The 25,000-nt window shown below is 46.1% G+C and overlaps 1 protein-coding gene across 1 annotated transcript in view; it reads right to left on the reverse strand.

Moving 5' to 3' along the window:
• Positions 1–25,000, reverse strand: part of LOC140365198 (arf-GAP with coiled-coil, ANK repeat and PH domain-containing protein 3-like) — a 55,903-nt gene that overhangs the window by 11,668 nt on the left and 19,235 nt on the right. The window contains 14 exon segments of the mRNA XM_072451477.1: positions 1–102; positions 677–788; positions 1,201–1,301; positions 3,712–3,763; positions 7,466–7,578; positions 12,231–12,242; positions 14,866–14,940; positions 15,865–15,960; positions 16,043–16,087; positions 17,891–18,074; positions 20,015–20,073; positions 21,289–21,342; positions 22,715–22,834; positions 23,049–23,106. The exon segment at positions 1–102 is cut by the window's left edge and continues 125 nt beyond it. Of these exon segments, the coding sequence (XP_072307578.1) occupies positions 1–102; positions 677–788; positions 1,201–1,301; positions 3,712–3,763; positions 7,466–7,578; positions 12,231–12,242; positions 14,866–14,940; positions 15,865–15,960; positions 16,043–16,087; positions 17,891–18,074; positions 20,015–20,073; positions 21,289–21,342; positions 22,715–22,834; positions 23,049–23,106 (1,183 nt within the window).

Consider the following 25,000-nt stretch of genomic DNA (forward strand, 5'->3'; position numbering starts at 1 on the left):
CCCCTCTGCTCCTCTGGTCTGAGAGCGCTCCAGGAACCTCTCCCTCGGCTCCGAGGCCGAGTCGATGGAGCTGGTGGAGGGCGAAGCCGTGCGATCCAACCGCTGATGAGGAGGAGAAGAAGAAGGAGGAGCAGAAGAGGAGGAGCAGATGAGGAGGAGCAGATGAGGAGGAGCAGAGGAGGAGGGGCATCAGAAGGAGGAGTAGAGGAGGAGGGGCAGCAGAAGGAGGAGCAGAAGAAGGAGGAGGAGCAGAAGAAGGAGGAGCAGAAGAGGAGGAGCAGAGGAGGAGCAGAAGAAGGAGGAGCAGATGAGGAGGAGCAGAGGAGGTGGAGCAGAAGGAGGGGCAGAGGAGGAGGAGCAGAAGAAGGATGAGCAGAAGGAGGGGCAGAGGAGGAGGAGCAGAAGGGTAAACACGAGACACGAGAGTCAATTTAGATTTGTTTTGGTCTCAAAAAACATGTTATTTATGATGTAAACTTAAAACTTGACATTTCAATAACTTGCAGCTGTAAATTAGTCTTTCATGATGAGCGTAATTTCATTATTATATTATACGTTTATGTTGCATCTTAACGCTGAAGCAAGTTCCTCGTTTGTGAATTTGTCAATGAAACTGATTCTGGTTTGGATTCATTCGTTTGAATTATTTACAGCTCTTGTATCTAGAAACTCGTACCTCGATGTAGTAGTTTTCCCCGATGTCTTTGTAGGCCGAGGCGATGGAGGCCTGGACGGCTTGGATCCAGGCCTGTCTCAGCTTCTCCGACTCGGCCTGCAGCATACAGCTCCTGCAAGAACAACACCAAACATCTGATCAGAGCAGCTCCTGCAAGAACAACACCAAAAACATCTGATCAGAGCAGCTCCTGCAGGAACAACACCAAACATCTGATCAGAGCAGCTCCTGCAAGAACAACACCAAAAACATCTGATCAGAGCAGCTCCTGCAGGAACAACACCAAAAACATCTGATCAGAGCAGCTCCTGCAAGAACAACACCAAAAACATCTGATCAGAGCAGCTCCTGCAGGAACAACACCAAAAACATCTGATCAGAGCAGCTCCTGCAGGAACAACACCAAACATCTGATCAGAGCAGCTCCTGCAAGAACAACGCCAAACATCTGAAAACCCTGTTCAAAAAGTTGGATTAGATTGAAAAAATACAAATAATATTACGAAGCAAAATTGTGGCCGTACTTTGTGGGCGAAACGACTTCGAAGCAGAACCTCCTCTCGTTGTCTTCAGAAAGTTTGACGGAGCAGAGTCGCAGGTCCTCCACCACCACCGTCAAAGAGTCCTGAAGGAGAGTGAAGAGTGTGAAGAGAGTGAAGAGTGTGAAGAGAGTGAAGAGTGTGAAGAGAGTGAAGAGTGTGAAGAGAGTGAAGAGTTGAAGGGAGTGAAGAGTGTGAAGAGAGTGAAGAGTGTGAAGAGAGTGAAGAGAGCGAAGAGTGCGAAGAGTGCGAAGAGAGTGAAGAGTGTGAAGAGAGTGAAGAGTGTGAAGAGAGTGAAGAGAGTGAAGAGTGTGAAGAGTGTGAAGAGAGTGAAGAGCGCGAAGAGAGTGAAGAGAGTGAAGAGTGTGAAGAGAGTGAAGAGAGTGAAGAGTGTGAAGAGTGTAAAGAGTGTGAAGAGAGTGAAGAGTGTGAAGAGTGTAAAGAGTGTGAAGAGTGTGAAGAGAGTGAAGAGTGTGAAGAGTGTGAAGAGTGCGAAGAGTGTGAAGAGAGTGAAGAGTGTGAAGAGAGTGAAGAGAGTAAAGAGTGTGAAGAGAGTGAAGAGTGCGAAGAGTGCGAAGAGTGTGAAGAGAGTGAAGAGAGTGAAGAGTGTGAAGAGAGTGAAGAGAGTGAAGAGTGTGAAGAGAGTGAAGAGTGCGAAGAGTGCAAAGAGTGTGAAGAGAGTGAAGAGTGTGAAGAGAGTGAAGAGTGTGAAGAGAGTGAAGAGTGTGAAGAGAGTGAAGAGAGTAAAGAGTGTGAAGAGAGTGAAGAGTGCGAAGAGTGCGAAGAGTGTGAAGAGAGTGAAGAGAGTGAAGAGTGTGAAGAGAGTGAAGAGTGTGAAGAGAGTGAAGAGTGCGAAGAGTGTGAAGAGTGTGAAGAGAGTGAAGAGTGTGAAGAGTGTGAAGAGTGTGAAGAGAGTGAAGAGTGTGAAGAGTGTGAAGAGTGTGAAGAGAGTGAGGAGAGTGAAGAGAGTGAAGAGAGTGAAGAGTGTGAAGGGAGTGAAGAGTGTGAAGAGTGTGAAGAGAGTGAAGAGTGCGAAGAGAGTGAAGAGTGTGAAGAGAGTGAAGAGAGTGAAGAGAGTGAAGAGAGTGAAGAGTGTGAGGAGAGTGAAGAATGTGAAGAGAGTGAAGAGAGTGAAGAGTGTGAAGAGAGTGAAGAGTGTGAAGAGAGTGAAGAGTGTGAGGAGAGTGAAGAATGTGAAGAGAGTGAAGAGAGTGAAGAGTGTGAAGAGTGTGAAGAGAGTGAAGAGAGTGAAGAGAGTGAAGAGAGTGAAGAGAGTGAAGAGTTTGAAGAGAGTGAAGAGAGTGAAGAGTGTGAAGAGTGTGAAGAGAGTGAAGAGTGTGAAGAGTGTGAAGAGTGTGAAGAGAGTGAAGAGTGTGAAGAGTGTGAAGAGTGTGAAGAGTGTGAAGAGTGTGAAGAGTGTGAAGAGAGTGAAGAGTGTGAAGAGTGTGAAGAGTGTGAAGAGAGTGAAGAGTGTGAAGAGAGTGAAGAGTGTGAAGAGAGTGAAGAGTGTGAGGAGAGTGAAGAATGTGAAGAGAGTGAAGAGAGTGAAGAGTGTGAAGAGTGTGAAGAGTGTGAAGAGTGTGAAGAGTGTGAAGAGTGTGAAGAGAGTGAAGAGTGTGAAGAGAGTGAAGAGTGTGAGGAGAGTGAAGAATGTGAAGAGTGTGAAGAGAGTGAAGAGTGTGAGGAGAGTGAAGAGAGTGAAGAGAGTGAAGAGTGTGAAGAGTGTGAAGAGAGTGAAGAGTGTGAAGAGAGTGAAGAGAGTGAAGAGTGTGAGGAGAGTGAAGAATGTGAAGAGAGTGAAGAGAGTGAAGAGAGTGAAGAGAGTGAAGAGAGTGAAGAGTGTGAAGAGAGTGAAGAGAGTGAAGAGTGTGAAGAGTGTGAAGAGAGTGAAGAGTGTGAGGAGAGTGAAGAGAGTGAAGAGAGTGAAGAGAGTGAAGAATGTGAAGAGTGTGAAGAGAGTGAAGAGTGTGAAGAGTGTGAAGAGTGTGAAGAGAGTGAAGAGTGTGAGGAGAGTGAAGAATGTGAAGAGAGTGAAGAGAGTGAAGAGTGTGAAGAGTGTGAAGAGAGTGAAGAGTGTGAAGAGTGTGAAGAGAGTGAAGAGTGTGAAGAGTGTGAAGAGAGTGAAGAGAGTGAAGAGAGTGAGGAGAGTGAAGAATGTGAAGAGAGTGAAGAGAGTGAAGAGTGTGAAGAGTGTGAAGAGAGTGAAGAGTGTGAAGAGTGTGAAGAGTGTGAAGAGAGTGAAGAGTGTGAAGAGTGTGAAGAGTGTGAAGAGTGTGAGGAGAGTGAAGAGTGTGAAGAGAGTGAAGAGTGTGAAGAGTGTGAAGAGAGTGAAGAGTGTGAAGAGAGTGAAGAGTGTGAGGAGAGTGAAGAGAGTGAAGAGTGTGAAGAGTGTGAGGAGAGTGAAGAGTGTGAAGAGAGTGAAGAGTGTGAGGAGAGTGAAGAATGTGAAGAGAGTGAAGAGTGTGAAGAGAACCGGGCTCGGACATGAAGCTTCACCTTGAGCTTCTTCTGGTAGACCAGCTGACTGTTCTGAATGGAGAACCACCGTCTGCAGGAGAAAGAGGAGAACTTTTAGACTCCAAAAGTATCAAAAATCAAATACTTTTCTGTACTGAAACTAGTATGGAAACTACATACTCATATGAACAGGAAAGTGTGACCTTTCCTTAACATTTGGAGCTAAAATAAGCCAAATCATTTTGAGTCGAAGACCATGGAAAAGAGCGTTTTTATGACCTTTATCGAGTTTGACGCGTAAAGTTTTCATGAGTGTAAAATGAACCTGGTTTAGGAGATGTTCTGGGTCAGTGACATTTACATCTGAGACACTGTCATGTTAACGACAGACGAGCGTTTGTCGAGTCGCTCTGGTTCAAAGAGGCGGAGCCATTGAGACTTTTAACAAACAAACATACGTACAAGTTTAGTTCATTTACTTGAACGGGACAAGCAGCAAACGACCACGCTGTAAAACAATCATCGATATGAGAAAAAAGCAGTCCAAGATATTTGACACCAACTCCAGTTTCAGTTCCAGAATCACAAAAGACCTCGACTGATTCATATTCGGAGCCAGTGCAGGAGCTTAAGAGCAGAGAAGTGGCCTCTGTGCTTCAGTCAGGTAACAGACGAGCTGCTTCTGGACAGTAGACGCCCGAGCTGGACCTGGTCAAGGCAAACGCACGAATATTCACGCCGAGAGGTCGTAAAAGCGTGGACAATCTGCTCGTCAGAAGAACCAGAACATCGCCTGGACCTGCTGCCAAAGCTCGAAATCAGCATCAAGCAAACAGAAACCACGACGGCTGACCGGGTACTCAGAGCAGTTGACCGGGGGATCCAGAGCAGTTGACCGGGGGATCAGAGCAGCTGACCGGGGGATCAGAGCAGCTGACTGGGGATTCAGAGCAGCTGACCAGGGATCCATCCAGAGCAGCTGACCGGGGATCCAGAGCAGCTGACCGGGGATCCAGACCGGGGATCCAGAGCAGCTGACCGGGGATCCAGACCGGGGATCCAGAGCAGCTGACCGGGGATCCAGAGCAGCTGACCGGGGATCCAGACCGGGGATCCAGAGCAGCTGACCGGGGATCCAGAGCAGCTGACCGGGGATCCAGAGCAGCTGACCGGGGATCCAGAGCAGCTGACCGGGGGATCAGAGCAGCTGACTGGGGATTCAGAGCAGCTGACCAGGGATCCATCCAGAGCAGCTGACCGGGGATCCAGAGCAGCTGACCGGGGATCCAGACCGGGGATCCAGAGCAGCTGACCGGGGGATCCAGACCGGGGATCCAGACCGGGAACACAGAGCAGCTGACCGGGGACCCAGAGCAGCTGACCGGGGACCCAGAGCAGCTGACCGGGGATCCAGAGCAGCCTGACCGGGTACCCAGAGCAGCTGACAGGGACCCAGAGCAGCTGACCGGGGATCCAGACCGGGGATCCAGAGCAGCTGACCGGGGACAAAGAGCAGCTGACCGGGGATCCAAAGCAGCTGACCGGGGACCCAGAGCAGCTGACCGGGGGATCCAGAGCAGCTGACCGGGGATCCAGAGCAGCTGACCGGGGATCCAGACCGGGGATCCAGAGCAGCTGACCGGGGATCCAGAGCAGCTGACCGGGGATCCAGAGCAGCTGACCGGGGATCCAGAGCAGCTGACCGGGGGATCAGAGCAGCTGACTGGGGATCCAGAGCAGCTGACCAGGGATCCATCCAGAGCAGCTGACCGGGGATCCAGAGCAGCTGACCGGGGATCCAGACCGGGGATCCAGAGCAGCTGACCGGGGGATCCAGACCGGGGATCCAGACCGGGAACACAGAGCAGCTGACCGGGGACCCAGAGCAGCTGACCGGGGACCCAGAGCAGCTGACCGGGGATCCAGAGCAGCCTGACCGGGTACCCAGAGCAGCTGACAGGGACCCAGAGCAGCTGACCGGGGGATCCAGAGCAGCTGACCGGGGATCCAGAGCAGCTGACCGGGGATCCAGACCGGGGATCCAGAGCAGCTGACCGGGGATCCAGAGCAGCTGACCGGGGATCCAGACCGGGGATCCAGAGCAGCTGACCGGGGATCCAGAGCAGCTGACCGGGGATCCAGAGCAGCTGACCGGGGATCCAGACCGGGGATCCAGAGCAGCTGACCGGGGATCCAGAGCAGCTGACCGGGGATCCAGAGCAGCTGACCGGGGATCCAGACCGGGGATCCAGACCGGGGATCCAGAGCAGCTGACCGGGGGATCCAGACCGGGGATCCAGACCGGGGACCCAGAGCAGCTGACCGGGGACCCAGAGCAGCTGACCGGGGATCCAGAGCAGCCTGACCGGGGATCCAGAGCAGCTGACTGGGGATCCAGAGCAACTGACCGGGGATCCAGACCGGGGATCCAGAGCAGCTGACCGGGGACCAAGAGCAGCTGGCCGGGGGATCCAGAGCAGCTGACCGGGGATCCAGAGCAGCTGACCGGGGATCCAGACCGGGGATCCAGATCGGGGATCCAGAGCAGCTGACCAGGGGATCCAGAGCAGCTGACCGGGGGATCCAGACCGGGGATCCAGACCGGGGACCCAGAGCAGCTGACAGGGACCCAGAGCAGCTGACCGGGGGATCCAGAGCAGCTCACCGGGGATCCAGAGCAGCTGACCGGGGATCCAGACCCGGGATCCAGAGCAGCTGACCGGGGACCAAGAGCAGCTGACTGGGGATCCAAAGCAGCTGACCGGGGACCCAGAGCAGCTGACCGGGGGATCCAGAGCAGCTGACCGGGGATCCAGAGCAGCTGACCGGGGATCCAGACCGGGGATCCAGACCGGGGATCCAGAGCAGCTGACCGGGGGATCCAGAGCAGCTGACCGGGGGATCCAGACCGGGGATCCAGACCGGGGATCCAGAGCAGCTGACCGGGGGATCCAGAGCAGCTGACCGGGGGATCCAGACCGGGGATCCAGACCGGGGACCCAGAGCAGCTGACCGGGGACCCAGAGCAGCTGACTGGGGATCCAGAGCAGCTGACCGGGGGATCCAGACCGGGGATCCAGAGCAGCCTGACCGGGTACCCAGAGCAGCTGACAGGGACCCAGAGCAGCTGACCGGGGGATCCAGAGCAGCTGACCGGGGACCCAGAGCAGCTGTCCGGGGACCGAGAGCAGCTGACCGGGGGATCCAGAGCAGCTGACCGTCCGGTGGCAAGATGTCGTGGTGTTGGAGCAGGTGGAGACATTCAGAGACCCGGACGCCATTATCGAGGTCCCACAACGCTCAATCGCACCAAACTATAGCTCCTGAAGACGCTGGAGTGGCACTGTACGACTGTGAGGACTGAACTCTACGTCTTTCTGACATAAACAGACTTGCAGAGCTCAAACGTCCTAAACTTCATGCTAGAGACACGTCCAGAAGATCCCCTGGACCCACAGAACTAACGAGTCGAGGTCTTGAAGGAAATGAAGACAGAGCGACAACTAACGACGACTGCAAGGAAACGGAAACTAACGCATTTGGGCCAAAACATCAGAGCCCAAAACCTCTGCACCCAGATTCTGGAAGAGCAGAAATATGACATGAAGAAGAGAACGAAATGATGACGCGATGTACTCCAAGACTGGACCAGAACATCTCCTGGGAAGTGCAAGGCAAAGGATTCTGTGGAGACCATCATCCTCGACCCTCGGATGAAGATGTCTAGTGGACTAAACATCATCTAAAAATTGTCTAAACTAAACTACACGTGACCCGGAGCCTCAGTCCAGACCTGTTCCACGTCTTGAAGGCGTTGCTGGCCCGTTTGAACAGATAGCCCTCCATCACCACTCCGTTGGGCGCGTCCACGTTGAACTCCAGCTTCGGGTCGTCGTACGAGAAGTCCTAGAAACAGAGCGAGACGTTAGAGAGAAACAAAGGGTCTGGTCGTGTCTGGAAAAAGACTCTACATAACGACAAACAATCAGAGGGAAATGAGATGGAACTGTTCACGAGACGTTTCAGCGATCAGATCAGATGTTTCTCTTTTAGACAGACAACATAAGGAAACGCTGCGAGTCAGAAGGTCCTCGCTCGCGTTCGTTGAGTGTCTCGAGTTTCTGCAAACAGACGGCGGCCGCTCGGTGATGCGTGCACGGATTCAGGGGACGAGCTTCAGAGTTTTGAAGAAAGACGAGTTTGTTCAGGTGAGATTCGACCTGGAACTGGTGCACAAAAGAACGTCTACGTAAAGAAGCGGCGCGAGGACCCTTCAATCCACTTTCTCTGGGACTTTGGAGCTTTGTCCCACAGAAACATAAAAAATAATCCCACATTTGATTGTTTGTGCTGACAGAGAAGAAGTATCATCCCAGATCAGGTCAATGAAGTCGACTCAGGAGGATCTGCTGACTGTGGTTTGTTATGATGAAGCTAATGCTCTAGAAGAGTTAAACCTTTCCCTCAGCAGAGAAACAACAGTTTGTCCTGGTCTAGTTTAGTCCTCATTTGGGCCTCGTTTAGTCCTGGACCAATTTTGTGTTTGGGCTGGTCCAGAGATTGACTGTTTTAGTTCTAGTATTAGGCCCTGGCTCCGAGCCCCCCCGGCCCCCCTGCGCCCCCCGGCCGGCGCCGTACCGCGTTTACACAAAGGAGGAACTCATGAAACTGCGGAGACCAGTCGTCTTACCCGGAGATCGTCACGTTATCCCGGCGGACATCCTGAGATTTTTATAAGAGATCTTCTACTGAGAGTGTTTTTCAAACTTCCTATAAGTTATTTGTTCTTTTCTTCTGTATCTATCTCTGTATCTACCTGCGTTGCATCAATGGAATTTCCCCATGTGGGACAATAAAGGATTATCTTATCTTATCTTATCTTATTAACCTGGTTTAGTCCTGTTAAAATCCTGCTCTAGAACTGGTTCAGAAGTCCAAGTTTAGACCTGGTTTAGACCCGTTTCCTACTGATTGAGCCTCAGATTGCGTTGAGTCTAGTGGTTCAGACCTGGTTTAGTCCTGGTTTAGACAAAATCCAGCTCATTCCAAAAGTGTTAAAGGGTGCAGTATCGTTCCCTCACCAGAGCGCAGTCCAACATCTCAAACAGCCTCATCTTCAGCGCGTTTACGTCCAGCCACATCGTCCACTCGCACATCGTCCACTTGCACATCGTCCACTCGCACATCGTCCACTCGCACAAGCGACGCGGTCAGAAAGAGACAACGTGAAGCGAGGAAAACTGTGACTCCTCCTCCTCTTCGTGCGTCTGGAGCTTTTGTGTGCCACAGGTCTGAGTGAAACATGCTTGCTGTCCCTCCTCCTCCTCCTCCTCCTCCTCCTCCTCCTCCTCCTCCTCCTCCTCCTCGTCTCCTCTCACATCTCCTCCTTCTCTCCATCACGCTGAACCCTTCTAAATGAGTCGCATCCGAACAAAATAAGGGCAGCAAATGCTTTCACTGAGTTCTAGTCTCAATAATGTGTCCTAAAAGCTTTCAACTGGTTCAAAATGCAGCAGCAAGATTACTAACAGGAACTAAAAGAAGAGAGCACATTACGCCGGTGCTGGAGTCTCTGCACTGGCTCTTGTCGAGTTTAGAATCAAATTTACAATTTACTGACTTACAAAGCCATAAATGACATGGCCCCATCCGACCTCAAAGATGCTATAGAACCATATTATCCAAACAGAGCTCTTCACTCTCAAAATGCTGGACTTCTGGTGGTCCCAAGAGTCTCTAAAAGCACAGTAGCAGGTAGAGCCTTCTGGTGGTCCCAAGAGTCTCTAAAGCACAGTAGGAGGTAGAGCTCCTGTGTTCTGGAATCAGCTCCTGTCCATGTTGAAGAGGCCGACACAGTCTCTTCATTTAAGATCAGGCTTAAAACGTTCCTCTTTGAAATGACTTATGGTCAGGCCAGTTAGGAACAGAAATATAAAGCTACAGTTTCAGCTACGCTGCCCTAGGAGCAACTATGGGGAAGTATGGCAGCTTGAGCACTATCCTCTGATAAACACTTATTCTATCAAACTATATTTAATATTTGGGACACCCTGGGACATGGCCAAGTCCCTATGAACATTGTTTAATCTGATTTTCACTGTCGCCTCTGAGGAAACTGCTGTTGTGATTTTGGGCGTTACCAAAATAAATTGAATTGAACTGAAAACCTTCTAAATGAGTCAAAAGGTTTACATTTTGAACGACAATGTATTTAAACCTGGTTTAGTTTAGCCCCATTTAGACCTGGTTTAGTCCCAGTCTGAGTCGGGTCTAGTGGTTTGGACCTGGTTCATGGTTCTTCATCTTCAGTTCAAAGCAGTAAACTTCAGAGCAGCTCATTTGCATACAGCTGCCCTACGACCTTTGACCCCCAAGCAGGAGGTAAAACGATGACTAGGGCTAGACTAGACCGGGTCCAAACGCCTAGATCCTGAGACTAAACCAAGTGTGAACTAAACTAGGACAAAACCGGCACAAAACAGGTCTGACTCAGGACTAATACTGGACCAAATCCTAAACCAGTTTTAGAGCAGTATTTAAACCAGACTACACCAGGGAGAGACCACTAAACCTGAGTCAGGACTAAACCTGGACTAAACCTGGACTAAACCAGGTCTAAACCAGGTCTAAACCAGGACTAAACCCAGGACTAAACCCGTGCCAACCCCCGCCTCCCGCCCTCAGAGATCTTAAGGCGGTATGCAGAGTGGCACACACACAGATTTAAGGCGGCACGACCTCGTTAAACCACTCCAAAGGCTCGTTTGTGACCCCGGAGTGAGAGTCCATCTGTGGGCTGTGTGCGGGTGTAATCAGGCCCACTTTACTGCGCTCTGGCCCCGCCCCGGACCGCCTTAAATCACCACGCTGCCTTAAATCAACACCCGACGATCCGAAGCACAACTGTTGAGCGTCAGAGAGGAGGAACGTCACAAATCTCACATGAACTCGGGCTTTAACCTGGATTATCGCAAACGTCTCCGAGCGGATCCCATTGGACAAAACCAGAGACGAGGATCATTCAGACATTGAAGAACTTTAAGAACATTCTGAATCCAGACGAGAGGAAATGTTTGAGTGGAACATGATGTGGTTTCACTGACAACACCGAGAACTACCACTGTCATTTAATCCAATTTTAGTGCACATTTAGACCTGTTTTAGTCCACATTTAGACCAATTTTAGTCCATATTTTGACCAGTTTTAGTCCACATTTAGACGTGTTTTAGTCCACATTTAGACCTGTTTTAGTCCACATTTTGACCAGTTTTAGTCGATATTTTGACCAGTTTTAGTCCACATTTTGACCAGTTTTAGTTCACATTTAGAACAGTTTTAATTCACATTTTGACCAGTTTTAGTCCACATTTAGACCTGTTTTAGTCCACATTTAGACCTGTTTTAGTCCACATTTAGACCTATTTTAGACCACATTTTGAGTCGTTGTGACATTATAAAGTGGTGCAAAGGGTGAAAATCAGACGTGGAGTCCAGAGACCTTCAGCATCGTCCGTCCTAAACCGTTTTTATGTGTGAAACATCTGCTCCCGTCAGTCGCTCACGTGTTTAAAACAGTCCAAACTCACACAGAGCGCGGACGTTTAACGATGCCCCGGGGAGCGACATTCAGCACAAATGAGACACAATAACGCGCTGAACAGAGGAGACAACGTCACATTCTTCTGCACAGTCTTCTGCCGCCGCTGCCAAAGCACATAAAGCCACTGAAACGCCCCGTCATCAACACAAGGCCAAATCAACGCCACAACAACACGCTCTCAACTACTAACTTTGTGTTTCTGGCAAAAAAATAAGCAACAATTCTGACTTTTCAGTGCATTTTTGTTTGTTTTTTGATTATAATGGACTGAAAAACACTGTTTTTTAGCCTTGACGTTGTGTTTGAGCTTCACATAAGTATAATTTGGCGTAAAGTGTGTAATATATCTGTAGATAAAGTGAAAACCGATCGTGGGATGAACATTTCTGTGTATTTGTCCGGTAAAACCTACAAATCTGGAGTTCTGGTGTGTATTTAATCTTCATTTAAATAAAGAAATCCAGTCAAACACGGTGTTAAATGTGTTTTTGTGCTTTTACTGTTTTTACTTTGACAAAACCACCTGGATTTGTCATATTTTGTGTCATTGTGAAAGAGTCTGTAAAGTTCTATTCATTTAAGTTTTGTTTTGACATTTTGATCTGATGATGATGCTTTTTTTGTACGAACTGGTCAAAAACACAACTGTGATGATGAGAGATGATTGCAGAGGTTTTCTCCCAGTCTGAGCCTCTAAAGTGACACCAGCACAGGCTAACCACTCTGCCACACGGGTCTGCAGCAGGTCTGGGCCATAAAAGACCTGAATGGACCATTTGCATATGTTTTTACGACGCTCTTTTCAGATTTGTGAAGCAGGAGAATCAGGAGCAGATGTGAAGACCAGAAATCATCATCGTTTGTGCGTTTACGGCACAAAGTCCTGGTTTAGACCTGGTTTAGACCTGGTTTAGACCTGGTTTAGACCTGGTTTAGACCTGGTTTAGACAAACTCACCTGCATCAGAGTCTTCAGACGAGTCCGGTGCAGCAAAATGTAGAAGAGAGGAAAAAAAACAAGGAAACAATTAATAAATATTCAGTTCAAGAAATCCAATAATCATGATCCATCCACAAACACACAATGACAAATATATAATATAATAAATATAAAACTTTTCCAGTTATAATTCCCACCTTGTCTTGGTCTACTCTTGTTTACATTTATTAAACAATTCTAAATGTAAAATATTACATAGTCTCAGCAGAAGAATAAAATGTCCCCAATAGTTGATGATGCAGTAAAGTGTAAGTGCAGTGTAGTGTAAAAGTGTAAAAGTGTAAAAGTGTAAATTTGTAAATGTGTAAATGTGTAAAAGTGTAAAAGTGTAAAAGTGTAAAAATGTAAATGTGTAAAAGTGTAAAAATGTAAAGTGTAAAAGTGTAAAAATGTAAAGTGTAAAAGTGTAAAAGTGTAAAAGTGTAAATGTGTAAATGTGTAAAAGTGTAAAAGTGTAAATGTGTAAAAGTGTAAAAGTATAAAGTGTAAAAGTGTAAATGTGTAAAAGTGTTAAGTGTAAATGTGTAAATGTGTAAATGTGTAAAAATGTAAAGTGTAAAAGTGTAAAAGTGTAAATGTGTAAAAGTGTTAAAGTGTAAAAGTGTAAAAATGTAAAAGTGTAAAAATGTAAAGTGTAAAAGTGTAAAAGTGTAAATGTGTAAATGTGTAAAAGTGTAAAAGTGTAAAAGTGTAAATTTGTAAATGTGTAAATGTGTAAAAGTGTTAAAGTGTAAAAGTGTAAAAATGTAAATGTGTAAAAGTGTAAAAATGTAAAGTGTAAAAGTGTAAAAGTGTAAAAGTGTAAATGTGTAAATGTGTAAATGTGTAAAAGTGTAAATGTGTAAAAGTGTAAAAGTATAAAGTGTAAAAGTGTAAATGTGTAAAGTGTATGTGTAAATGTGTAAATGTGTAAAAGTGTAAAAATGTAAAGTGTAAAGTGTAAAAGTGTAAATGTGTAAATGTGTAAATGCGTAAAGCGTAAAGGTGTAATAGTGTGTATTTACTTAGTCAATGACAGAATAGATTTGCATATGGACAGATAATGGGCACATACCACAGCGGTCGCTCTCATGTCGTGACATGTGTCTCAAAGTAAAAATGTTGGAGTGACATTTGAATGAATAGAAAAGAGATATATTGTGCAGCCGCTCAGAGCCGCTCAGAGCTGCAGCAGCGACAGGTTCAGTCATGTTTGTGCACACACGGACAAGGCTACAGGAGGGCTTCTCAAACCTTTCCATGTGCGCCCCCTAGAGGAGATAAAACATGTATCCACGCCCCACGCATCCTACAGAAAGGATTAAGTATTAAATATGATTAATACTAGTTGTAGTTGTAACTTTAAGAAGAAATGCAAGTATAAATAGGCAATACAATCATCAATAATATCATGTTTTAAAGTTTTGCTTGATTTAATAATGTATATATTATATTCACAAAATGCTGCAAAAACATAAAGATACAACATGGAACATCTACAAAAGAGTATAAACTGATCATAAAAGTGTCTCTAGCCACATTTACCAGTTTTATTTATCATTTATTTTATTTACCAATCTTTATTTAACCAGGTAAGATGAGATCTTTACCTTTAGTTGACTTTGTAGAAGTGACAAAACTGCACTTTTTATCAGTTGTTAGTTTATCAGTTTAGGCTGGAGCAGATCATACATCGAATCACGACGTCGATAATCGTCTTCATTTACAGGTGTCGAGTCCGTCACAGAACGGCTTCTAAATGTGAAATGTGTGTTTGTTTGTCGACACTGACCCTCCGTTGGATCAGTGCATGCTTGTTTGTGTGCCTGTGTGTTTGTGTGCTTGTTTGTTTGTTGACACTGACCCTCTGTTGGATCAGCGCGTGCTTGATTGTTTGTTTGTTGACACTGACCCTCTGTTGGATCAGCGTGTGCTTGTTTGTTTGTTGACACTGACCCTCTGTTGGATCAGCGCGTGCTTGTTTGTTTGTTTGTTTGTTGACACTGACCCTCTGTTGGATCAGCGCGTGCTTGTTTGTTTGTTTGTTTGTTGACACTGACCCTCTGTTGGATCAGCGCGTGCTTGTTTGTTTGTTTGTTTGTTTGTCTCACCCTTTGTTGGATCAGCGCATGCTTGTTTGTTTGTTTGTTTGTTTGTTGACACTGACCCTCTGTTGGATCAGCGCGTGCTTGTTTGTTTGTTTGTTGACACTGACCCTCTGTTGGATCAGCGTGTGCTTGTTTGTTTGTTGACACTGACCCTCTGTTGGATCAGCGCGTGCTTGTTTGTTTGTTTGTTTGTTGACACTGACCCTCTGTTGGATCAGCGCGTGCTTGTTTGTTTGTTTGTTTGTTGACACTGACCCTCTGTTGGATCAGCGCGTGCTTGTTTGTTTGTTTGTTTGTCTCACCCTTTGTTGGATCAGCGCATGCTTGTTTGTTTGTTTGTTTGTTTGTTGACACTGACCCTCTGTTGGATCAGCGCGTGCTTGTTTGTTGACACTGACCCTCTGTTGGATCAGCGCGTGCTTGTTTGTTTGTTTGTTTGTTGACACTGACCCTCTGTTGGATCAGCGCGTGCTTGTTTGTTTGTTTGTTTGTTTGTTGACACTGACCCTCTGTTGGATCAGCGCGTGCTTGTGCTCCATCTCTCTCTTCTCCACTGCAGAGTCGATCACGAGTTGATCCAACTGCGTAAAAAAATGACGGCAAAGTTACAGCGAGAAAACGGCACAAAAAACCTGACGCCGAGACGAGACGCCGCATTTTCAATCTAAAGGTGACAACGTGAAACTTCTGCTGTCGTTCGATCACAGAAATGCAGAGACAACGTATTACACGTTAGTCGTCGTGTCACGTTTTCATGCAGAAATCAGGCGTTTTATGTGAAAAAACTGCCAAAAAGTCATGTATTTGAAAAATTTGAAAAATCTATTTAAAAATCTTAAAAATTAACATGTCATGCTTGCTTCATTTTGTCGACATATTAGACACAAATAAACGCACAAAGGGGATTTGGGATTTCTTATTCAATTTTTGAATACCAATCCAACTGAAAATTTTCATAAATATTCAAATTTTGCCTCTTTTTGTCAGAATTAAAACTGTAATAAATCAGGATCAGAACGATTCATTATTAAGATTTTTTAATTCAGGCCCAAAGTCGCGGAGACAGGTTCAAGTCCCCTGTGACCCCGCGACCCCGACGGGAACAAGCCGTTGAAAGAGAATGAACGAATGAAAATTGGTGTAAAAATTCAAATTTTGCCAAATTTTTTTAAACTTAAAACTGTAATAAATCCGGCTCAGAATGAGGTATCGTCACTTCCTGTCCCTGGTGTGATGTCACTTCCTGTCCCTGGTGTGATGTCACTTCCTGTATGAGTGTCCTGGTGTGATTTCACTTCCTGTATGAGTGTCCCTGGTGTGATGTCACTTCCTGTCATTTTCTACAGATGTTTTCCACATTTTCTCCACAAATTCCTGCTCGATCATTTATATGTACAACAGGTATAAACACACCAAATAAAGTCAGAATTAGACGATGGTAAAACCCTTTGACTCAGATCAAACACAAACACAGTTATTTGCGGCGTTTTGAGCGTTTTCTTGACCTGTCCGGCGAGTTTGTTCATGTAGGGATGGATGTCGTCTAAGATGGTGTAGCCCTGCTGGAACAGAGAGTACTGAGCTCTCATGAACGACAGCGTCTGCCAAGAGAGAAAACACGCACCCACGTCAACAACGCGCGCATCGGAAACCGTTACCGCGGGCGACAGAGCCACGACTCACCGCGTCCAGGATCTCGAACTTCTTCTTGGCCTGAAGGACGTTTATCTGCACGAGAACAAAGACAATGATGAAGTATTTACTCGTTATTCACAAGTCACACTGGTATTTCTGTTGTACATCCAGGTATATATTTATGAAGTATAAACCATAAAGAAGTGTGTTAAATGAAGGTTCAAGACAGAATATTTATGTGAATTATTGATGATTTTTGGGGTAATTTTTGGCATTTTGGTTCAATAACGCTGCCGTCTTTGTAATAAAAGCTTTAAGAGTCTTTATGTCAGAAACTCTCCTGCGCTTTTTCAGATTCACAAAATAATGGTTCATATATTCGTTGCGTACGTAAACTCTGAACTTGAATATATCTACATGTAAGTGTGTATCTGTGCTGATGGCTGTACATGCTAAAGAAGTATATATATGTGTAGGAATAATATTCCTAACATTATGTGTGCGTGTGTATATATACGTGGCCATAAGTGTATAACTGAAAATATATGTGCAAATGTATGTGAATATCCAAGAACTCTGAAATGTACCCGATCCTTCCACGCCCATTTTACCCCCTTTCTATTTTTAGTATGATTTATTTATTTTAAATTAATTATATAGATTATTATTACTTATTTATTATATTATTATTTTTTATTAATTATGTAGATTATTATTATTTATTTATTCTATTATTATTTTTATTAATTATATATATTATTTATTATTTTATTTTAATTAAATTAAATAATTATATATATTATTTATTATTATATATTTATTATTTATTAATACATATAATGTATTAATAAATGTATTATTAATTTATTCATTTAGTCTTTTCTGTATAATTTGAATGTTGTCATTGTTTGTTTGTCTCATTACAAAGCAAAAAATATGTTAAAAAAACAACAACAAAACATTTCAATTAAATTAAAAACACAGATTTGGAGAAACAATCGCCCGACAGCGGCGTCAAAATACTTGATATACTTTATTATATTTGATGTTAGTTATTATACAACCATCTTTCCTTAAAGTTGTGATTTGATTATATTTTATGAGTGCTGAGAATATTTTACAACCAAAACTGTGTCACATGATCTGAAAGTACAATTTTAGAGTGTTTAGTCCCGATAACGACCATCAAAACACAAAGTCAATTAATGAGTTCTTTGAATGAGGTGGATCAATAATGTTCAAATGTTTTTCATAAAGTGTGTTTTGATGTTGGAAAAGTGTTTTTTAATCTCAGTGGGACTAAACAGACATATAATGATAAACATCTCTGACAAAGCACAGCACTGCCCCCTGCTGGACACGACAGCTGAGCACACCACACAGCAGCTCATTAGATGTGACGATCAGAAGAGGTAAAGTATCTGTAAAGTATCAGTGAGTAAAGTATCTGTAAAAGTATCAGTGATTAAAGTACAGTGATCCCTCGTTTATCGCGGGGGTTACGTTCCAAGAAGAACCCGCGGGAGTCGAAATCCGCGAAGTAGAAACCTTTATTTTTTTTACAGTTATTATACAATGAAATACTCCATAAAACATTGAAGCTCACACGCGCGCTCTCACCGGCCTCGCAAACTTCAATTTGGCAAGCGGTTTTACGTATGTGTACATTATTAATCTATAACGTTATTGACACACAGGTAGAGAAGACGCGGAGAGACAGTTTAGCCAATCAGAATGCAGAACACAATGCATGATGCAAATCCGCGAAGCAGCGAGACCGCGAAAAATGAACCGCGTTATAGCGAGGGATCACTGTATTCTCTTAAATCTGGAGCTGTGAGCGTGAGTGCGGGGGCCTGAGAGTATGGAGGCTCGAGAGTGTGGAGGGACATTCACCTGCAGCACGTAGTCGAGGGCGATGTGCCTGAAGGCTTTGCGGCTCAGCACCAGTGCCTGGCTCGCCTCCTCCGCCTCGTGGACCTTGTTCTTCGGAGCCTGAGCGTTTTTCACCTGCGCCAGCTCCATGTCCTCGCGCACGCGGTCGAACTGCTTCTTTGTGTCTTTGAACTTACGCACGTCTCTGCAAGCACACAGGCTGGGGTTAAACGTCTCTACAAGCACACTGAACACGTCTCTACAAGCACAGGCCGGGGTTAAACGTCTCTACAAACACACAGGCTGGGGTTAAACGTCTCTACAAGCACACTGAACACGTCTCTACAAGCACAGGCCGGGGTTAAATGTCTCTACAAGTACAGGCCGGGGTTAAACGTCTCTACAAACACACAGGCTGGGGTTAAACGTCTCTACAAGCACACTGAACACGTCTCTGCAAGCACAGGCCGGGGTTAAATGTCTCTACAAGTACAGGCCGGGGTTAGACGTCTCTACAAACACACAGGCTGGGGTTAAACGTCTCTACAAGCACACTGAACACGTCTCTGCAAGCACAGGCCGGGGTTAAACGTCTCTACAAACACACAGGCCGGGGTTAAATGTCTCTACAAGTACAGGCCGGGGTTAAATGTCTCTACAAACACACGGGCCGGGGTTAAATGTCTCTACAAGTACAGGCCGGGGTTAAATGTCTCTACAAACACACAGGCCGGGGTTAAATGTCTCTACAAACACACTGAACACGTCTCTACAAGCACAGGCCGGGGTTAAATGTCTCTACAAGTACAGGCCGGGGTTAGACGTCTCTACAAACACACAGGCTGGGGTTAAACATCTCTACAAGCACACTGAACACGTCTCTGCAAGCACAGGCCGGGGTTAAACGTCTCTACAAACACACAGGCCGGGGTTAAATGTCTCTACAAGTACAGGCCGGGGTTAAATGTCTCTACAAACACACGGGCCGGGGTTAAATGTCTCTACAAGTACAGGCCGGGGTTAAATGTCTCTACAAACACACAGGCCGGGGTTAAATGTCTCTACAAACACACTGAACACGTCTCTACAAGCACAGGCCGGGGTTAAACGTCTCTACAAACACACAGGCTGGGGTTAAACGTCTCTACAAACACACAAGCCGGGGTTAAACGTCTCTACAAACACACGTGCGGGGGTTAAACGTCTCTACAAACACTCGGCCAGGGGTTAAACGTCTCTACAAACACACAGGCCGGGGTTAAACGTCTCTACAAACACAGGCTGGGGTTAAACGTCTCTACAAACACACAGGCCGGGGTTAAACGTTTCTACAAACACTTGGGCAGGGGTTAAACGTCTCTACAAACACACAGGCCGGGGTTAAACGTCTCTACAAACACACGGGCCGGGGTTAAACGTCTCTACAAACACAGAGGCCGGGGTTAAACGTCTCTACAAAAACACGTCTCTACAAACACACAGGCCGGGGTTAAACGTCTCTACAAACACAGAGGCCGGGGTTAAACGTCTACAAACACACTGAACACGTCCCTACAAACACACAGGCCCGGGTTAAACATCTACAAACACACTGAACACGTCCCTACAAACACACAGGCCGGGGTTAAACGTCTACAAACACACTGAACACGTCCCTACAAACACACAGGCCGGGGTTAAACGTCTACAAACACACTGAACACGTCCCTACAAACACACAGGCCCGGGTTAAACATCTACAAACACACTGAACACGTCCCTACAAACACACAGGCCGGGGTTAAACGTCTACAAACACACTGAACACGTCCCTACAAACACACAGGCCGGGGTTAAACGTCTACAAACACACTGAACACGTCCCTACAAACACACAGGCCGGGGTTAAACGTCTCTACAAACACACAGGCTGGGGTTAAACGTCTCTACAAGCATACTGAACACGTCTCTAATAGCACAGGCCGGGGTTAAACGTCTCTACAAACAAACGGGCTGGGGTTAAACGTCTAAAAACACTCCTGGACAAATGAGGAATTACACTCTTCTGATTATGATATTCAGAAGGTTTTATGTCACATCAGAAATGTGTTAAAACGTGTCTTTAAATATTAGTCGAGGTTTAAAATAAATGAAATAAAAACTCACTCTTTGATGAACGTGTGCAGCTGCTGTTTGATGGAGCGCTGCGCCTGGTCGAACAGAATCTGAAGAACAATCATAAAAACACTTTCAATAAACAAAATAAACACAAACAGAGACGTTTACGCATTAAAAAAAAGTTGATTTGTTTTTGCATTCAGTTGATTCATTCACAACATTTCAGCGTCATCAACATTTAACTCGTATATGCATTTTTATGAAGGATTTTTAGGTTTTTCACAGTTGTTTTTCATTTGATCCACAAATATATTTCAGACGGCTCCACATTATTTCATCATAAAGACTTAAATCATTATATTTATAGTGTTGCCAGTGCAAAATGTAAGATTTAGTTTGATCAACACAAAACTTTGCACTCTTGACACCAGGAAGTGACATCACGCCAGGAAGTGACATCACACCAGAAAATGACATCACACCAGCAAGTGACATCAAACAACTTTTTAACCTCTAGTGTGATGTCATCAATTACAACCAGGAAGTAAAGATTATAAACCTAAAAAAAATTTGGATACAATTTGTATGATTTTTTAGCAGAATTTTAAAATATATTTATATATATTTTTTCTTATTATTTTATAGAACAATTAAACATGAAAAGAAGGGTTAAAACACGTCCTATCTTGTGTCCTGATGTGACTTAAAGACATATTTATCTGTTCAAACTGTCAAGTGCAGTGACTGTGTTCCACCACAAGAGGGCACTGTGGGCGTGTCTCCAGCGCGTATGACGTCACCAGGCCTCTCAATCTGCGCCTCATCTTCTCTGTCCTATTTTCATCGCCGTAAATCCAGAAACGCTGCATCGTCTTTCATAAAAACGACATTCTTAATCCCCACAATCGGGTTTATGATCGTCACGCACAATAATATCATATAATCTGTGCAAATCTCTGGATTATACCTGGAAATGAGAGGAACGCGAGCGAAAACGCGCTCAGAGATGTTCAAGAAGATTAACTGAAGAATATACTTACTGTTTATATTTTAAATGTGCTGCTATTTTTTTCCCTTTTATCATCTCTTTTTTGTTGTTGTTGCTTTTTTATCCAAATAAAGGTTAAATACTTTACATGTAATTGACTTTTTACTACTACTTTACTACTGCGACTGGTTAATTTAACGATTAATTGAATAATCCTGACATGACGGAGACACGTTTTTATCTTTATCGTTACGGGACAAAACTCGGGCGTTTGTGCCACACGATCAGGAGTCGTGATGCGCAGAAACCCGAGCGTAGGGGGCGCTCTTCTCACCGTGTGGTAGTTGACCAGCTCCTGGAGACTTTCGCCACATTTTTCCAGGAAATCCTGAAACAGAAACAAGGAAAAGACGGAGTTAAACGGCGACGATGACGACGAAGACTGTTACAGGGAAGAAGAACGTGACTCGTGACGTTACAGCTGCGCAAACTTTATTAAACAACTCGTTCAAACACGTATTTTACTCAAACTGAATGTAAATACCCTATTTTTCGAACTATAAGTCGCTTTTTTCATAGTTTTGGCTGGGGTGCAACTTATACTCAGGAGCGACTTATATGTGATATTATTCGTTATTTTCACACTGACAAACACAAGAGGGCGCACTAGGCTCTAAGCGACGCAGAAGAAGAATCTGCACTTCCTCTACCTCTGGAATTTGTGGAGTTGTTTGGAAGTGACACAGAGGAAGAAGAATTCAATGGATTTAGTGATTTGGGGTAAAACTGATGCTTTGGTAAACTTGTTAGCATGTTCTTTATGCTATAGTTATCTGAATAACTGTTCATATGTTACGTTAACATAGCAGACACTTACCACAGTTCTGTCTGTGCCTCATGTAGCTGAAGGTGTTAGCGTTAGCATACGTCATGTAGCTGAAGGTGTTAGCGTTAGCATACGTCATGTAGCTGAAGGTGTTAGCGTTAGCATACGTCATGTAGCTGAAGGTGTTAGCGTTAGCATACGTCATGTAGCTGAAGGTGTTAGCGTTAGCATACGTCATGTAGCTGAAGGTGTTAGCGTTAGCATACGTCATGTAGCTGAAGGTGTTAGCGTTAGCATACGTACACCTATTCACCATGTTCTTTCATCTGTTATTATTTTAAACTGAATTTCATGGATTTGTTTAAATACATTTCCCCAAAAAACGCAATTTATTCTCCAGTGCAACTAGGAAGAGACAAAGTTGTGACGAGAACACGATGACCGCAACGTTTCAGCTCGCCCTGCGTGTGGACGTTTCAGCTCATGGATGTGTCTTGTCCCTGCGCATGGACGTTTCAGCTCGTGGCTGTGTCTTGTCCCTGCATGTGGACGTTTCAGCTCGTGGCTGTGTCTTGTCCCTGCATGTGGACGTTTCAGCTTGTGGCTGTCTCTTGTCCCTGCGTGTGGACGTTTCAGCTCGTGGGTGTGTCTTGTCCCTGCATGTGGACGTTTCAGCTTGTGGCTGTCTCTTGTCCCTGCGTGTGGACGTTTCAGCTCGTGGGTGTGTCTTGTCCCTGCGCGTGGACGTTTCAGCTCGTGGGTGTGTCTTGTCCCTGCGCGTGGACGTTTCAGCTCGTGGGTGTGTCTTGTGGGTGTGTCTTGTCCCTGCGCGTGGACGTTTCAGCTCGTGGGTGTGTCTTGTGGGTGTGTCTTGTCCCTGCGCGTGGACGTTTCAGCTCGTGGGTGTGTCTTGTGGGTGTGTCTTGTCCCTCACAGAAATGCTCTCTTCTTTCTTGCACTGCGTGCCGAGGTCTTTGACTCCGTTCACAAACAGTTTGTTTGAGGCGACGTAAACTCGACCGGCCTCGATCATCCCACTGCACAACTTCACCAGCTGAAAGCACAAACGTCACGCAAACGTCACAGGAACGTCACGCAAACGTCACACGAACTTCACACGAACGTCACACGAACTTCACACGAACGTCACGCAAACGTCACAGGAACGTCACGCAAACGTCACAGGAACGTCACGCAAACGTCACACGAACGTCACGCAAACGTCACTCAAAACACACATTTATGGAGAGAAAGATGAATTTTCTGACCTTGTCGAGTTTGGCCTCGACCTCCACGACCTCCGTCTCCACATCGTCGATCCCGGCCCTGAAACAACACCAGAGTTTAAGATCGTTTCCGCGTGAGGTCAGCGTAAAGGGGGCGTGAGTTTGTGACCCGCGCCTGAGTGGGCGGAGCCACAAACTGATCAATGATGATGATCTGCACTTTGACCTGTTCAAATCAAGAGCTTTGTGAAGAAAATCTATTATTAGATCTTTTTATATTGCACAGCCTCAATTCTCCAGCAGAGGGCGACATTTGCTTTTGGCCTAAAGAAGGTTTTATTTGAAAACTAAAGTGCAAAGAGTGAACAACAGAAACAGAACTAACATCAGGATTATTATTACTAATAATACATTATAATGACATCATCAATACAAATCTGCCATAAGCAGGCCCAGTTTATTGTCTTCAAAACGTTCTTCAAACTCTCTGACCCTCACACGCTCTCTGACCCTCACACACTCTCTGACCCTCACACGCTCTCTGACCCTCACACACTTTCTGACCCTCACACTCTCTGACCCTCACACACTCTCTGACCCTCACACGTCACACACTCTCTGACCCTCACACACTCTCTGACCCTCACACACGCTCTCTGACCCTCACACGTCACACACTCTCTGACCCTCACACACTCTCTGACCCTCACACGTCACACACTCTCTGACCCTCACACGCTCTCTGACCCTCACACACACTCTCTGACCCTCACACACTCTCTGACCCTCACACGTCACACACTCTCTGACCCTCACACACTTTCTGACCCTCACACACACTCTCTGACCCTCACACGTCACACACTCTCTGACCCTCACACACACTCTCTGACCCTCACATACTCTCTGACCCTCACACGTCACACACTCTCTGACCCTCACACACACTCTCTGACCCTCACACGTCACACACTCTCTGACCCTCACACACTTTCTGACCCTCACACGTCACACACTCTCTGACCCTCACACACTTTCTGACCCTCACACGATCGCTGACCCTCACACGCTCTCTGACCCTCACACACTTTCTGACCCTCACACCCTCGCTGACCCTCACACGCTCTCTGACCCTCACACACACTCTCTGACCCTCACACACTCTCTGACCCTCACACACTCTCTGACCCTCACACGTCACACACTCTCTGACCCTCACACACACTCTCTGACCCTCACATACTCTCTGACCCTCACACGTCACACACTCTCTGACCCTCACACGCTCTCTGACCCTCACATGTCACACACTCTCTGACCCTCACACACTTTCTGACCCTCACACGATCGCTGACCCTCACACGCTCTCTGACCCTCACACACTTTCTGACCCTCACACCCTCGCTGACCCTCACACGCTCTCTGACCCTCACACACACTCTCTGACCCTCACACACTCTCTGACCCTCACACACTCTCTGACCCTCACACGTCACACACTCGCTGACCCTCACACACTCTCTGACCCTCACACGTCACACACTCGCTGACCCTCACACCCTCTCTGACCCTCACACACTTTCTGACCCTCACACCCTCTCTGACCCTCACACACTCTCTGACCCTCACACGTCACACACTCTCTGACCCTCACACACACTCTCTGACCCTCACATACTCTCTGACCCTCACACACACTCTCTGACCCTCACACGTCACACACTCTCTGACCCTCACACACACTCTCTGACCCTCACATACTCTCTGACCCTCACACGTCACACACTCTCTGACCCTCACACGCTCTCTGACCCTCACACACACTCTCTGACCCTCACACGTCACACACTCTCTGACCCTCACACACTTTCTGACCCTCACACGATCGCTGACCCTCACACGCTCTCTGACCCTCACACACTTTCTGACCCTCACACCCTCGCTGACCCTCACACGCTCTCTGACCCTCACACACACTCTCTGACCCTCACACA

This window comes from Eucyclogobius newberryi, unplaced genomic scaffold (assembly GCF_026437365.1).
Source record: "Eucyclogobius newberryi isolate DKJ021-1_F unplaced genomic scaffold, fEucNew1.0.hap1 SCAF_19, whole genome shotgun sequence".
NCBI lineage: Eukaryota > Metazoa > Chordata > Actinopteri > Gobiiformes > Gobiidae > Eucyclogobius > Eucyclogobius newberryi.